The 16751-nt window shown below is 43.5% G+C and overlaps 1 protein-coding gene across 1 annotated transcript in view; it reads right to left on the reverse strand.

Moving 5' to 3' along the window:
* Window positions 1–16751, reverse strand: part of LOC109510783 (alpha-2-macroglobulin-like protein 1) — a 61473-nt gene that overhangs the window by 9696 nt on the left and 35026 nt on the right. The window contains exons 18-31 of the mRNA XM_019861359.1: window positions 16500–16644; window positions 16163–16388; window positions 15743–15869; window positions 13679–13800; window positions 13256–13307; window positions 12523–12606; window positions 12214–12390; window positions 10536–10617; window positions 8349–8505; window positions 6166–6240; window positions 4066–4228; window positions 2116–2312; window positions 1817–2032; window positions 1269–1387 (exon numbers count right to left, since the gene is read on the reverse strand). Coding sequence (XP_019716918.1) covers window positions 1269–1387; window positions 1817–2032; window positions 2116–2312; window positions 4066–4228; window positions 6166–6240; window positions 8349–8505; window positions 10536–10617; window positions 12214–12390; window positions 12523–12606; window positions 13256–13307; window positions 13679–13800; window positions 15743–15869; window positions 16163–16388; window positions 16500–16644 — 1942 coding nt within the window. The remainder of the gene's footprint in view (window positions 1–1268; window positions 1388–1816; window positions 2033–2115; window positions 2313–4065; window positions 4229–6165; window positions 6241–8348; window positions 8506–10535; window positions 10618–12213; window positions 12391–12522; window positions 12607–13255; window positions 13308–13678; window positions 13801–15742; window positions 15870–16162; window positions 16389–16499; window positions 16645–16751) is intronic.

Below are 16751 nucleotides of genomic sequence, written 5' to 3' on the forward strand. Positions count from 1 at the left end.
CTTGGCCTTGGCCTCGGAAAATTTTTCAAGTCCTTGGCCTTGGCCTTGCCTCGGAAAAGTTTCCAAGTCCTTGGCCTTGGCCTCGGAGGCAAGTCCTTGGCCTTGGCCTTGGCCTCGGGTTGCCGGTCCTTGGACACATCCCTGCAAGTAGCAGGCATGAAGTGGGATGATTGTTGCCAATATTCGGCACATTATCGCTGAAAAAAATCTCAAGCGGCTCATCAGCGTAATTGGGGTCTAATGTCTTTAAGTGACACCTATATTTGGCTTCCTGCTGTCCGCTGCCAACATTTTTAGACACAGTAAGAACACCGGTCTTTCCTCGTCTCCCACCGTCGTCACAGTGAAGCCAAGCGCTACATACGCTTTGTCATATTTCCTCATCTTAGCTTTCGGGAGACTCTCTTTGTCTCTGTCCGTCTGTCGACTTCGTGTCTACACTTCATATTCATACTCTGTGCTGTGTGCGAAGCGCGCATGCTCAGTGCAAACAAAACACCGAGCGAATACTCCCTGCGCACACGCTGCCAATGAGAGTGTCACTGCCCCCTAATGTAGTGGAGGTGCAATTGCACTTCATTATTAGGACAGTAAAAAAAATAAAATAAAAATAAAAAAGCATGTTCCCCGAGGTCAAATGCACCCCCCTTGACGGAGTCTCATGCCCCCCCAGGGGGGCGCGCCCCACTATTTTAGAATCACTGTGCCAGATCATGATGTACACCCATTGGCTGCGTGAATGCCTGTATTTGACACTACAGTCTGGAGCTAGCTAAAAACAGCAGAGCTCAAGTTCAAAGAGAATTCGTTAGCTGAAATTCTGAATGGCTGGTAACTTAAGAGTCACCAACCACTCTGACTTGCGTTCACAAAAGCACATTTAGAACCCTGGTGGTTACCCCTGATCTGGATAATTAACAGTGTTAATAAAAAAATAAGCTACCAATATTTTAGAACGGTGCAAAATATTGTTTACACAAAACTCTCTGATAATTCAGTGATATAAAATTAATGAAAATTGAGAATATTTTGAATTAACATTTCTGATAAACAACCTATTTCTCCTTTTCCACCATTTTGCCACTGAACAGAAATTCACAAATAAATGTGTCTCATCCATCTGAAAAGCAATTTTGAGTTATAAAAAAAGATTATATTATACTGCATCATATCATACACAACAGGTATTAATTGCAGTTAAATGGGCTCAAAACGCTTTGGAGGACATTTTATGTGAGAAAAGCATTTATTTATTGAAAGACACTCACCTGGCATGGACAAAGAGGATGAGCTGCGGCTTGCTGGTGTTGCACTTTGACATGATGGTGGCAGAGATGTTGAAGGCGGAAAAGTCAGGAGGAGGGGGGATATTGTAATGCATGGAGATCTGGAAAGGAACAAGACCAAAACTACACTTTTATCTCACAAATGCATGATGTTGAAACAAGACAATCAAAATCACGGGTAGAGTAGGAATCACGTGACTGCATGTCCCTCAATGGTCAACCTGGATGAAATAATCCTAAAAGGCACTAATAAGGGCTAATTAATTATGAGACTGTAAGGGACCGATGTGTACCTTTTCCAGGGCGATAAAGTACATATATTGCAAAGCTGAATTTTTTTTAGGTACCGACAGTTTCATTATATTTGCAACTAACAATTGATAGGTCAAATATTTATTTTGAATTCATCATTCAAAAAAGTCATCATTATAAAATGCTGTTTTGGACTTGGGTGCCTTGTGTGCGATTTTTCTTTGCTTCTTTTCCAAATTTCATGAAATTATTGATAATTGTAATAATTCGCATCTTACCTGTGCCAAAACACAGCTCTGGCCCTCGGCTTTAATGGTGTATTCTCCAGGGACATCGCTCAGCTTCTCCTCCTGGTACAGGAGCCGATTGCTCTGGTCCACGATGAACTCCTTGTTCAGACCTCCTAATGACGTCACCGTCACTGTAGTCTTGCCCCCAACGCTGTAAGTGGCAGCACCGTATTTCGCCAGCGCCTGTAGGGCCACCACGGTGTCCTGAGGAGCGCAAGCGTACAGAGTCAAAGTAGTCTGCCCGGATGGTCGAACCTTCTCCAAACTCCTGCTCGCAGCTTGCTTACCTGCGTGGAAGAGAAGCCTCCGTACGGATTTTGCTGCTGCGTGAGCCAGCGCACGATGCTGGAGCTATAGTCCAGCCCAAAATCTGGCAGGGCGGGCCCTGAGAGCAGTGCCAGCAGCACATAGGAGGTGATCTCCACCTCCAGAGAATCCACTCCTGTCCCAGAGACGCCTTCTCGGTGCCAGTGGCGGGTTCCCCCTGGGGAAACATTTCGTTGTTCAACAATTGAAGTCAGCAACATGGAATAACATGACAGAATAGGGCAGCACAATAAAATGCGATACGATAAAACTCAGCTTTGCTTCCAACTGTCAGAGCTAAATTCATGTTTATTATTGTGACTGTCGATTTCAAGAGGCGCAACAACAAAAACTCAACTCAAGTCAACTCAACTGTATTTATAGAGCACTTTCAAACAGCCATCGCTGCATACAAAGTGCTGTACATGGAACAATTTAACATATAAAACAAACAGTAAAGCAAATCGGTAATAAAGACGGTAGAAAGCACTGAACAGCAAAACCAAGAATAAATCTAAGTCATGCTGAGTCAAATGCCAAAGAATACAAGTGAGTTTTGAGGCGGGTTTTGAAGATGGGCAGCGAGGAGGTTTGCCGAATGTTCAGTGGGAGGTCATTCCAGAGAGAGGGACCAGCAACAGAAAAGGCTCGATCCCCTCTGAGCCTCAGTTTAGTTCTTGGTACTTCTAATAATGTTTGGTCCGCAGACCTGAGGCGCCGGGCAGGTGTGTAGGGGCGCATTCTGGATCAGCTGGAGGCGCTTAATGGAGGACTGGCTGACTCCAAAGTAAAGGGCATTGCAGTAATCGAGCCGGGGTGTGACAAAGGCATGAATTACTGTCTCAAAATGTTCATGAGAGAGGAGAGGTTTTACTTTGGCCAGCTGTCTAAGGTGAAAGAAGCTGGATTTAACAACAGCACCAATTTGCCGGTCAAGTTTGAAATCACTGTCCAGTTTAAGGCCCAAGTTTGAGACTGTTGACTTAAGATAAGGAGACAGGAGGCCCACGTCTACAGGATGGGATGTATATGGGCCACTGGGACCAAACAGTATCACATCTGTATTCAGGAGGCCCACGTCTACAGGGTGGGATGTACAAGGGCCACTGGGACCAAACAGTATCACATCTGTATTCTTTTCATTGAAATTCAAGAAATTTTGTGCCATCCAGGTTTTGATTTCTTCCAGGCAGGATAGAAGTGGCCTTCATGAGAAGGCATCTTTTTTGCTCAGTGGGACATAGATCTAGCAGTCGTTTGCATAGCAGTGGAAGGAAATACCATGTTTCCTTAAGATGGAATCCAATGGGAGCAGATACAGCGAGAACAGCAGAGGCCCCAGAATTGAGCCCTGTGGAACACCACATGACAGGGGAGCAGTGCGTGACTCAGAGCAGCCAAGGCTGACACAAAAGGTTCTGTCAGCTAAATAGGACCTAAACCACTCAAGAGCGCTACCGCCAATGCCCACCAAGTACTGCAAACGAGTCAGCAGGATACTGTGATCCACTGTATCAAATGCTGCAGTTAAATCCAATAAAACCAGACATATGTAGTCTCCAGTGTCATTTGCCAGGGGGATGTCATTAAAAACACGTAACAGGGCTGACTCCGTGCTATGCATCGTCTTGAAACCTGACTGGAAGACCTCCAAGATGTTATGGTCATCCAAGAAAAATTTCAACTGCATGTGCACCACTTTTTCCAGAATTTTTGAAATGAAAGGCAGTTTGGAAATGGGCCTGAAATTTGACAGCACATCTGGATCAAGACCAGGTTTCTTGATCAAGGGTTGGACCACAGCATCTTTAAACTGTTGGGGAACTATACCAGAAGAGAGGCTGCTGTTGATGATGTCCAAGACCGATGCACCAACAAAACGATTTGAAAGCGAAGCCACACTGAGTTCTGTGAGTCATATTATGATGTACCCATTGTACTGGACTGCTGGTGCAAGTAGGTGATGAGTTTGACCCTCATCTCCTCATCCCGAGCCAGGGTGAAGGTGTAGGACATCAGCGCTGTGGTGTACAAGTTGTCCATCTGGCCGGCTGACTCCTTCAGACAACCCAGACACCTCTGAATCACAGGATCCTGTTACAGAACACGCAAAAATATCAGGGATCCAATCATCTCCATGGGGAACTCACACAAATAACTACAATGTGGATCCTATAGGGTGACGCCACCAAAAATCGAAGAGCTTGCTTCTGTTAGATTAGATGAAGCTGATAGGTGACTCGAGCTAGACCGTTCTGTCGCTCCAGGCTCGGCATCATCCTATCCATCCACATGTTTGCACACATATTCAGTTCAACCCAATTAAGACTGTAGAGTCATACATTGTCATGTGGGTGAAGCAGAGTTGCCCTGCTGTGTGTTGGCAGCTAAGGGAGTAGAAAGAATAGGAACCATTTTGGAGGGATTAGACTTTCTTCCACATCTTGCAGAAAAGTGCTCCACGGCCGTGTCGCGATCTTCCTGGCATTTATTAAATAGTTCAACTCAGAAGACGCAGCCTTCTGGTAGTTACTGTTTGCATAATATTGCAAGTATTAAAGATATATATGAGTTCTATAAGATTTCATTTGAACTTTTAACAGAAAAGGCACACATTCGACACAAAGTGAACAGGCTGGTTGTTTCAATAAGAATAATGCAGGAGTTATCATCTTCTGATACCTGAGTGAGGGATTTATGCAGCTTTTGCATTTTACTTTTGAAAACAGATGTAGGCCCTGAGGCACAAAATATTTTTTGCTGTGTTTGTCAGAGTTATGCCATTTGACAGTGAGAAAATCACTTCAAATTTGCAACTTGGGAAGGGCATAATTGACCTGATTGACTGTTCGGAATTTGGTCGATTTATAAAAGTTGTTTGTTGAATACTGTGTGCAACAATCAAATTACCATATTTTCTTCACGAAAAGGCGCTTCAGATTATAAGGCGCACCTTCAATGAATGGCCAATTTTAAAACTGTTTTTTATAAATAGGGCGCACTGCATTATAAGGCGCATCGAATAGAAACTAAAATAGTGGCTGCAGTTGCGCTATGCATCCACCAGGTGGTGGTTCACTTAAGGGAATACATACAATACAGCTCTATTTATATTCAGCCTTCACAATCGCTGCAGCTGTAAAAAAGCCATGAGAACTGGTCACAAACACAGACATACGAATGGCATTACAAAACAATATATATAAAAGACAAAAGTTACAAAGACAATTGATTCAACAAAAAGGCACATAAACCTTGTGGGCTCACATCCACAAGGGGCTAAATATCCTTAAAGGTATTGCCTCTGTTAAAGAGGGGATGGGGTGAGCAGTGGCTTATTTGCACAAGAAAGTGCATTGGTAAATTTGATGTTAGTTGGTGATGTGCGTGAGTTTGGGAGCATTTTGACAATTGCATGTCACCAACATGTTTAGACCCCTGGTAGTTGTTTGTGGAAAAAATAATGTGCAGAAACTGAGGAAGAATCGACTGTTTTACTTGGATACACTGTTGATTACATTAAAAACCTATAACTTTTCCCTACACTAAAATTTGCAAAATGCCTACCCCTGTGTTGTTTATCCTGTGAGTGTGAAAAAAGAACCAAGCACTGAAATGACATTTGACACCTACTACCCCAACGTCGCTGTCCTGTGAAAAACACATATGTATGTCCATTTTTGTCATTTTTCAAAATGTTTACATTCATGGAATGTCTGAAACGCAGATACTGCATTCACGTAAAAAATTTCAAGATAACAAAAATGGACAGACAGGTGTTTTTCAAAAGATGCGACACTCAGCATCTTTCATGACATAGTATAAATAAAGTTTGAAGAGGATGGTGGACACTTGCGGCGAGGTGGGGTATAAAAAAAACGAATAGCAGCGGAAAACACAGTTGGCAAGGTGGGATGAACAGAAACATAACCACATATACTCACACACTGAAAATGAAGACCCAGCTAAACATGACACCCAATGAGGTTGGCTGCCAAATGTTTTCCAAATGGGAGTGGCGTGTGACTCACTTTAATGTCGGAGTCCAATTCCAACAGGGCGGCAACGATGTAAGCCGTCAGGGACACGTCGTCACTCACTCCTCCCTGATGGGACATTAAAAGAGGCATTCAGGGATCATTCGAGACTTTTCATTTTGGCCCGTTACACTAAACTAGCAAACAGGAGCTATATGCAGAATAATATAAACAGTATATCGCTGCCGTTGGGTGGAATCCTCCATCCATCCATTATCTGAACCCCTTTATCCTCATGAGGGTCGAGGGCATGCTGGAGCCAATCCCAACTTCGGGCAGTAGGCGGGTTACACCCTGAACTGTTTGCCATTCACACTCACAGTCACACCTCAGGACAATTTAGAGAGTTCAATCAGGCTGCCATGCATGTTTTTGGAAGGTGGGAGGAAACTGGAGTACCCGGAGAAAACCCACGCACACACGGGGAGCATATGCAAACTCCACACAGAAAGGCCGGGGCCATAGCAACCAGGCCCTGTCCTCAGGAAAAGGATATTGACTGCAAACTGTCAGCAAGTTTTGAAAGACCACTCAATCGTAAATCCCAATAGCAAGTAAGTACATTTTCAGATTTTTTAACCTTTTAAAATCAGAAGAAATTTGAAACCTTCAACAGATGAAATACGGCAAAAATGGTGATTTGGTCTCAGCCCCAAAACAACTCTGAAGATCCCATTCAGCTTTCAACTCACTTCCTGAGGCATCACCTGCCGACGTTTGCTTGTTTTATTGTTGCTACCTGTTGTTGTTGTTATTTTAAATGAGGTCAAATTACCGGATTGGGAAATTGGATTAAAGAATTTTGTGTCTCAAAATGATTTCACTTTTTGTGCGACCCCGAGAACAAATTTCAATGACATTTTATCACGGCTATTATATCAAATGCATTCATCGGAATACATAAAGAGCACATCAACACTTTATACATACTGTCCAATATTAACACGATAGTCACAATTTAGGCTGCGTGCATTATGGACCAGGCTGGAAGGACAATCGCAAATAGGAATGCGAAATAATTATCGTCCCGATATTTGGGAAAAAAAAGGATGTCACTTGTTTCACCCAGATCGTGCAAATTGGGCCGATATCAAATACACTAACATAACAACCAGCCCAAGTCTGCTCAAATCTAAAAACATTTATTCTAAATATTAAAACGTGAGATGACATCGCATTAAAGTAAAAATTTATGAGTTCCAGCGACTTTCCGCTGCACATTCAACATTTCGGACGAGATCGCAACACGTGACCAGTGGGACCTCCATAAATTATTGTCGGATCTGGCAGGCAGGTCAGCCGAGTCAAGCTATGCTCTCAGTAAAGTGGTTCAGAGAATAGATGGATGGACACTGCACTGTGTCCCACTGTACCTGTTGGAATGTAAATGGCGACGACTCGTTGAAGTGCAGCGATGAAGAGCCATGTCAATTTTTTTTAAATGATAATCTTTTGTTTTTATTTTGGTGCTCGTAGATGTCTTCACATAGGCCTGTCACTATGTCAATTTATCATTCGATGAGCACAAAAAATGGACTGGATAAATGGTCATTTGCATACGTGTTTGTTTACATACTGCATCAACATCCCTCACCTGTCTTGTCAACTTTTTCGCTTCTGTGGGAGTTAGCACTCACAAGTGCGTGCGCGCGCACACACACACACACACACACACACACACACACACACACACACACACACACACACTCATCTGCAGATACCAATATTATAATAGATTGGTTCTCGTCAGATTGTGCGATTGGTCACATTGCGGCGGACAACTCTGGGTTCATCAAGTGTGCGAGCATCCTCCTCCTCCTCCTTCTGGGCAATCGGACCCCGTCAGGGACTTGCCCCCCCCCCGGGTCCCACACCCGGAACGACTCTCACTGGTGCCTCGCGAGGTTCACACCCAGTGGGGGCCCCAGAAGGGCCCTCGCCTGATTATTGTTGAGGGAGGGTTGTGAGGCGGCAACTCCCACTCCAGTCCGTTCCAGCAGGGCGAGCGCTGGGCGCCTCACCTTCTGGTGAGACTCCACTTGATTCCCTGCCAATTGGTGGGCATTTAGCCGCGTCTGGGGCCCAAGAGCCCCGGTGTTCCCCCCTTGCACCACTCGGAGGCATCCCACCACGCGAGGTGTGTGCGAGCATGCCAACGAGCAGACTGCCGTCATCACCTTCATGCCATTGTGGAAGAGTTTCCCCACGGATCGGATGCAGCCGTCACTCCCTTGCTTTGAGTACAACCACTTCTTGGCATCTAAAATGTGCTTGGGATCGACAAAGATGTAAGGCCTCGCTCCACCAAATGACTTCATCACAAAGGAGGTCAGCCTAGAGAGTGGAGAAAGCACAGAAGCAGCAGAGAGAGCAAGAGAGAGAGAGAGAGAGAGAGAGAGAGAGAGACACTTTTGAAAACAGATCAAAGCACAAAGTGCCTGTGGCGGTAACCCCAAATTGAACCCAGCCATTGAACAATTACACAACGATCTTGTGTGTGATATGGAGCCTCTGGGCTACAAAAGAGTTCAGCTGAATCTGACAGAGGGCAGCAACAATTTTGAGTACCAAATATCAAAATCAATGAAATCTTAACAATGGTGTGACAACGCCAGGATCACCGTGTAACATTATTTCGACTGCAAAAAATATTCAAACATAATGGTAGAGGGTTTGTCAAGAGGCAAAAAGAAGAAACAGCTTTTGTTCATTTCCCCCGAAGGTGATGTGCTTTCAGGTGCGATATAAATCTGAGTTTTATATTGGTTATTAATTATTCACATAAAAGAGTGATTAATTATTCACATAAAAGCCACCCTTGTAAAGCTGTCTGATGTGGTCAAATTTGTTTTGCCCAGGCCTATATAACCGACTTCGTAAACGCAACATATTCAAGCTGTTTCGTCCAATCTTTTGGAGCAAATAATAACGTGATTGGACACTTGAGTCGTTGTTCCTACAACAGCCACCCCCATACATACTCACCAAGTGCCAAACTGCCCAGCATCCTTTCAGCGAACAAAATAAAAAAATAAAAAAATAACCGTTTGTCCAATCCTCCCCAGGCGATGTGCTTTAAGCACATTAAACGCAAATATTAGCATTTTCTGTCAGCAGCCTCACTCAGTTAATAGCTGGATTTTTTTTTCTGCTGCCAAAAACAAAGATGCGTACGACTGCCTCGGCTGCCATTTTTAGTCACATATCAAATTAAGTGTGAACTTTAAGCTGAATAAAGTCACTGCAAAACAAAGCACTAAGTACTTAAAAATTTTCTTGAACATCTGACGCAACTGCACTGTGTGTGTGTCTGTGTGTGTGTGTGTGTGTGTGTGTGTGTGTGTTACGTCATTTAGTTTTTGTTTTTTTGGTCATTTCAGATTATCATCAAGCTTTAACGTGACATCAGTGACAGGCTCAAATACAATCGAAATATTTTTGTGACAGTAAATTAAAAGTGTAATGCCGCAAGATGAGTGAATCACATTTTCAAAATAGCCACAATGTAACAGCGTCAAAAACATTTCATAGAAGCAATGAGGAACTGCATTAGCCTGCTGAGGTGTACACAAACTTTCCTCCATGGTGGAATCACTAAAAGTCACACTGCAATGTCATCACACAAAAACCCAGCGGTGAAATGTGGCATGACTTCATGTTTTGCAATCAATAAAGTCATTTCAAGGCTTATTTCCACAGCTGTACAGCTGGAGTTCTTTTTCTTTGAGTGATTCCACCACAAGGGTAGAACTACTCTCAAAGAGAAAAAAATGTTCTGATTATTGTTAAATAGCAAAATTCATGCATTTATACATTTCATCAAAACTTTTTTTTTTTTTTCAAGTTTTCCCCAAATATCCATCCATCCATTTTCTGATCCGCTTGATCCTCACAAGGGTGGCGGGGTGTGCTGGAGCCTATCCCAGCCGTCTTCGGGCAGGAGGCGGGGGACACCCTGAACCGGTTACCAGCCAATCGTAGCGCAGATATAGACGAACAACCAGCCGCGCCCACACTCACACCTCGGGACAATTCAGAGTGTTCAATCAGCCTACCATTCATGTTTTGGGAATGTGGGAGGAAACCCACACAGGCCCGGTGAGAAAATGCAAACTCCAAACAGGAAGGGCGGACCCGGGATCGAACCCACGACCTCTGCACTGCGAGGTCAACACGCTAACCACTGGACCACCAGGCTGCCTCCCAAATATCCATGATGGATTTTTTTTTTTTTAATTCTGGAAGGTAAGTTTTTTGTATTGCGCTTTTTACCTTCAATGTACTCAAAACTGTGAAAGGCCAATCATTTGAAATCACTGATCCAAAGCATCATCACTGATGAATGCTGCGGCTTTCCTACTGACCAGGTGTTGCCAGATGCGTCGCTCTTCCCAAAGGCGCTGTAGGAGCCATCGTCATGCTTGTAGGTGAGCTCCCTTTGGTATCCTGGAACACACACGCATGCACAAATACACACGTCTCGATAGACCACTTGCAGATCTTAATGTCGTTCCATTTATTTCTTGGCTACCGACTTTTCCACAAGAACTATTGTGAAGCACTGTACAAAGATGTGATTTGGAACAGGACCATTTCAACCGCTGGAAAGTAGTTTTTTTTTTTTTTTTTAATCTGTTGTTTGGTACTCCATCCATGTACAGTCCTGTGCTGAAACATGACGGTTAAGATTAAGATTACTGACATTTTGCTCGATGTATGCAGCGAGGGGGACATTTGTGCAACGCCTGGACATGAGGATGACAGGTAGGACATTTGAGGTGATTTGCTCAGCCCACTTTGTCAGCAAAACACAAATAGGCTGAATAAATGTGTTGTTTTGCTCACATGACGCGTGATCTGAGACAGCGTGACAGTCAACGAATCAATGGCCAATGTGACATGCCACAATCATGTTGAAATGTGGAAACGTTTCTCGTGGCAAAATGACAGTGACATGAAAATTCATTTTTGTCGGGCTAATTGCAGATTGTATCTCTAATTTCGCTGTCCGGTAACTTTGTTGGCTTCCATGCTTAGCCTTTGTGTGTTCCCTATTGGTTTTAAAATAAATGTGAACGTAAATAAATGTGTTCAAGCAAGTTATACTTTGAGTCCATCTTTTCCATCGGGAAATTGTGACGAATGAAAATGCTTTGCAATGGTGCTTTTTTTTTTAAACACTAACATCCAAGCCTCGAAATTCCATTAGAAAAGTTAAACACGGCACAATGTGCACCTACCGTTTTGTCACATGAGACTTAAAGCCTTTTAATCAATGCGTGCAAAATTTGAGGCGTACAGTTACCGTATTTTCACGCCCTTAAGGCGCACTTAAAAGTCTTCAGTTGTCTCCAAAATGAGCGGGGCGCCAAATAATGCGGGGAGTTTTGTGTATGCACAGAGTTCCAAAAATCTCTGAATGCTGCTGTGTAACTTCGATGAGGGGTCCGCTTGACACTGATGTTGTGTCGACATGCTGCTTATTTAGAGGAAAGGTGGACGTAACTGAGGACAGCATGCGGACATGAAAGGGGGAAAGATGGGCGTCACAATGAACGCTAAAGACACGCCCCCAGTCAGTGTATCTGGGGCCGGTATGTGCAGTGTGCAAAACAACATCCTGAGAATGGCACCTACGAAGAGACACGCTTGTGAAGCAAGCTATCAGTTACAGGGAGGTACCATGGGAATCAAGCACCCGCGAGAGAATTCAAGATCAACCAATATACGGGACTTGGTGCTTTTGTTTTAGAATACGGTGCCATCTATCCATCCAGGTAAGAACGACCATGGCGCAGCAACATCCGGCGGATTACCAGGAAAAGCTGGGCATGTTTCGCTTGTACTGCATTAAAACGTGCAATGTTCTGCTCGTCTCACTTGGCTTCCAAAGATTCAATACAAAGGCAACTTAAATACATGTGGTAGGTTAAAATCTTCCTTTGATTTTGATGATAAAAATTGTACTGTCCCTGATGTTGATCCATTTTTCATAGTCTTGTTTTGTGAGCCCTTCCTTTCATGGTGGGAATGATGACTCACCGCTCTCGAGGAAGTGCGTTGCCTTGTCCAGAATCTCAGCAGTCAGTTGATCGGTGCTTTTCAAGTAGTTGAGAATGAAGATGTTGGGGGCAAAGAGCAACATGTTCTGCTCCCCGCAGCCATATGGCATCGCCAGGAGTTGGTCCAGGTTCTTAATGGCTCGGCCCATCAGGTCACCTTCATCAGGAAAAAAATAAATAATAATCTCATGAGGGACGGTTCTACGAAGAGAAGTTCTCGAGAAATACAATCCAAGAGCATAAACAACAGTTTTTAATTTTTATCTTTTTTTTTTTTTTTTTTTTTTACCAAGAACAGAGACAGTGGCTCTGGCAGACGCAGCAACAAACATTTCTGGCATCAGAAGAGAGATGTTCTTTTCCACTGGTCCCTCTGGCAACAAACAGTATGCAAAAAGAATGAGCGGAACAGTATATTACATTTAGTGTAATAGGACCTGAAAGAATGTATTTCCAACGTGAGAACTCGGTTACGGTTTCCACTTTCAAAAGACTGCATTCATGCGGGTGTTTTTTTTCTTTGTTTGGGGTCATTATAAAAATTTTAAAAAAAAGTACAGTAAAACTGACATTTATAAGCATCCAATAACCCTTTCAAAACCCAAATATTGTCAGTATTTACATGACAATGTGGAATTGTGACTTGTGGGGGTGGATGCTTTGGCGTGGGAGGACAGTGGACGTCAAGCGCCGACACGTAATTGTCGAAATGGAGTGGGGGGAGAATTCAGTTGGAGCATTAAGATTTCGCTTCTTATAATCAAATGGGAATTGGGTCTTTTTCTTGAATGTAAGGATTCTCCTCATTCTTTCATAGGAAGAAATTATTGAAAACCTTATTAATTACAACCAAAGTGACAAGTTCCGAAATGAGCTTGCACACAAATGAGGGCAAATCTAGATGATGGACTAACCCCATTTTTGGTATGACAGCAACAAACCAAGAATTTATCTATCAAACTCTCAGAGAGCTTCCAAAACCGTGTTCGGCAAGACTTTACGAACAAGTTTCAAAACTGTACCTGCAGGACAAAGGAGCGCGTTGTGACTGACTGACTGGGGCGTTCCTTCGGCCTACAAGAGAAACCAATGTAGGAAATGTTCCACTGGGGTTAATTGCATGACACAACAAGCCAGAGCCCCCACCAATTCACATTTGACATGGCGTAGGGCTCTTCAAAAGGCCGAGCAACCTTCTGCGACCTTGATTGGCATCCATCCGTGTTTAGTTCAATGAGACATTGAATTTCTACGGCCTCAAAGCAGATTCCAACCAAGGCCAACGGATTCAGAAAGAAAAGCTCACTCGACGGCTGCCAAGAGAGAATGTGATTTTCTCAGGCCCCTGTCAGTCACGTGCCCTTGCAATCGCCACCACTTCCACAATCACATCTGCTGACGTTCTGTCAGCGCAGTCGGATCTGGAGCATCTGACAGGGACTGACCTCAACCAGCAGACTGCGGACCATGGTGTCAATGCGGCCCACGTCAGGGACAGAAGCCACCTCATTGCCGCACAGCACACTGGTCTTCACGGCCTCGGCGCTCACCTTCAGATCGATCTTGCCTGAGTGCAGACAAACAGTCCTATTTACAGATCGCGCAAAGGCATGCGTCTTCACTCAGACCTTCAACAAATATACCATCAACAGCTCATTTGTTTTTCGAGGTTACCCCTATTGCTATTCAGTCTTAAGATTATCAGATAATTGCGTGAGTACAATGGTACCTCTACTTAGGAAATTAATTGGTTCAGGAAGAAATTTCTTGACTCGAAAATGTAAGTAGAGATGCATTTTCCATGTAAATGCCATAATTCCTTCCAAGCTGCCTAAAATTCAGACATACATGTTTTCTGAAGCATAAAAATGCAAAACAATATGTAACAAATACATGTTACATATTGACATGTTTCATATACAGATATTGCACAATAAATCAGAGTTGTGCATAATGTAAACAACAAAGCAGAGAGTAAAGAATAAAAATGATGGTCATTTTACTTTTAATTGCGTCCTCATCGTTTTTTACCCTCTTCAGTCCATGTTCTCTCTGAAAAGTGGTTTTTGCCTGGCATTTTGTAAAGAACCGATCCACGGACATTTGCTTTGTCGGCTTTGAACAATCCTTCAAAAATTTCCAAGGCAAACATCAGCATTGTGAGCGATCGCACGAATGGTGAACATTTTTTCGGGGGATTCACATTTACGTCAAACTATTGGGACACCTCATGGCCCAAGAGGCAAGTGACGAGGACGCTGCATAAACACATCTATCTACACGCATAGACACATACGGTCGAGGTCCCTCTTCTTAGCCAATGGGATGCCAGTATGATGCTCGGTAATAGCCAATGGCAGAGCAGCTCTAAGTGTGTTGCGTTCATGAAAATCGGAGCTGCGAGTTGCAACCCATACTGTATTTTTACCTTTCGTATTTTGAAATTTCTTTCGTAACAAGAGGCAATATTTTCCTATTGAGGCGTTTCGCAACTTGAAATATGAAGAGACGTTCGTAAGTAGAGGTACCACTTTTTGTGTGGTCGATGCAACAAAAATATGTACAGCAGAGTATTACTTGAATTTCCACTTGATGGTTTAAAACAGTGGTGTCAAACATACGGCCCGCGGGCCGGATCCGGCCCGCAAAGGAGTTAAATCCGGCCCGCGAGATGATTATGTAAAACAATGGTATCAAACATACGGCCCGCGGGCCGGAACCGGCCCGCAAGGAGGTTCAATCAGGTCCGCAGGATAATTTAAAAGTGAAAAAAATGCATTAAAGACACAGAATTAATATTTTTAATATGGTGCAATTCATTGAGTATCATCGCACAAATGGTGAACATTTTTTCGGGGGATTCACATTTACATCAAACTATTGGGACACCTCATGGCCCAAGAGGCGAGTGACGAGGACGCTGCATTAACACATCTATCTACACGCATAGACACATACGGTAGAGGTCCCTCTTCTTAGCCAATGGGATGCCAGTATGATGCTCGGTAATAGCCAATGGCAGAGCAGCTCTAAGTGTGTTGCGTTCATGAAAATCGGAGCTGCGAGTTGCAACCCATACTGTATTTTTACCTTTCGTATTTTGAAATTTCTTTCGTAACAAGAGGCAATATTTTTCTGTTGAGGCGTTTCGCAACTTGAAATTTTCATATGAAGAGACGTTCGTAAGTAAAGGTACCACTGTATTTCAAATATGATTCATCTTATATGATCTGGTTCTTTGTGTGGTCGATGCAACAAAAATATGTACAGCAGAGTGTTACTTGAATTTCCACTTGATGGTTTAAAACTAATATTATCATTTAAAAGAAAAAAAACGCCGTAAATGCCAAAATATTCAATCAAGATCCCAAATATTCAGTCAAGATGAAGAATGAAATAACAGACTGTGAGTTCAAATAGCATTCTACCTAATGAATGATTCACGAAAGATCACATTAGTCACAGTGAAATGCAGAAGGCAAAACAATTTGAAGTGATGTCGTTCTTACCAAGGGCGGTTGGCGTGACAATCCAAGTGAAGGTTCTGCTCTGCTCACTGCATAGACACACGCTGTATTGGCAGTCGTCGCAGTTTCTGAAGGTATACGTGTCCGACTGAGCTAGTGTGACTTTCACCTGCAGACACACAGCGACATATTTGCCAGTATTAGAAAGCAAACAATAGAATACAGCAAGTTCTTCAGGAGGATCTGATCTCTCGAAGCATGAGGTGGAGGGAAGTTACAATTCAAAAGTCCTCTATAGCGCAAACACATGCCATTAACACTAAGGGTTAATGTGGAAAAAATAGCCAGATTACAAAGGTCTGATCCAGGACAGACGCCAGTTTCCATCAAGGAACCAAATGAAATCATTTTGAATCCTATCCAAAATGTTACTTCTTGAATGAGTCATTGACATTTATTTACCATGATGCACTTGGAGAGATAGTTGAAGACAGTGGCTTTGAGAGTAAACATTTCCCCACGGATGACAGAGTAGGGCAGCGTGAGACTGACGAAGAAGGGCTGGAAGACAGTCAGCGCTGTGGTGGGCGCCACGCCGAAGCCCACAGACGAGACGCAGAAAGCTCCGGCGGCCCACTGGGTGATGGTGTCTGGGACGGTCTTCTCCACATTCACTGTACCCGCGTCTCTAAACACGCGCAGGCATTGCACGCACACCAAGTGGCTTTGAGCTCAGACCTCACAGAACTACTTAACTTTTCAATAAAGTTGTGATTATGTGCCATTTGAACATATTTACCCAACAGAGACGAGGTCCCAGATCCATGTTTCTGGGAAGAAGGTCCTTATGGTCTCCTTCTTCTCCTCCTTAGTTTTCTCGACACTTTCTTTACCAGAGACCCGCATCACATTGAAGGCCATGGAAACCGGGGTGTCGTAGTCTGCTCCGAAGACATAAAAATTTACGGTACCTTTAAAAAGGAATCAACCACAAACATCTGCCAAAACACACTTGCTGTCCATTACATTTGGATAAACAGAGAACAATATC

Source organism: Hippocampus comes, unplaced genomic scaffold (genome assembly GCF_001891065.2).
Source record: "Hippocampus comes isolate QL1 unplaced genomic scaffold, H_comes_QL1_v1.1 scaffold122, whole genome shotgun sequence".
NCBI classification, from domain to species: domain Eukaryota; kingdom Metazoa; phylum Chordata; class Actinopteri; order Syngnathiformes; family Syngnathidae; genus Hippocampus; species Hippocampus comes.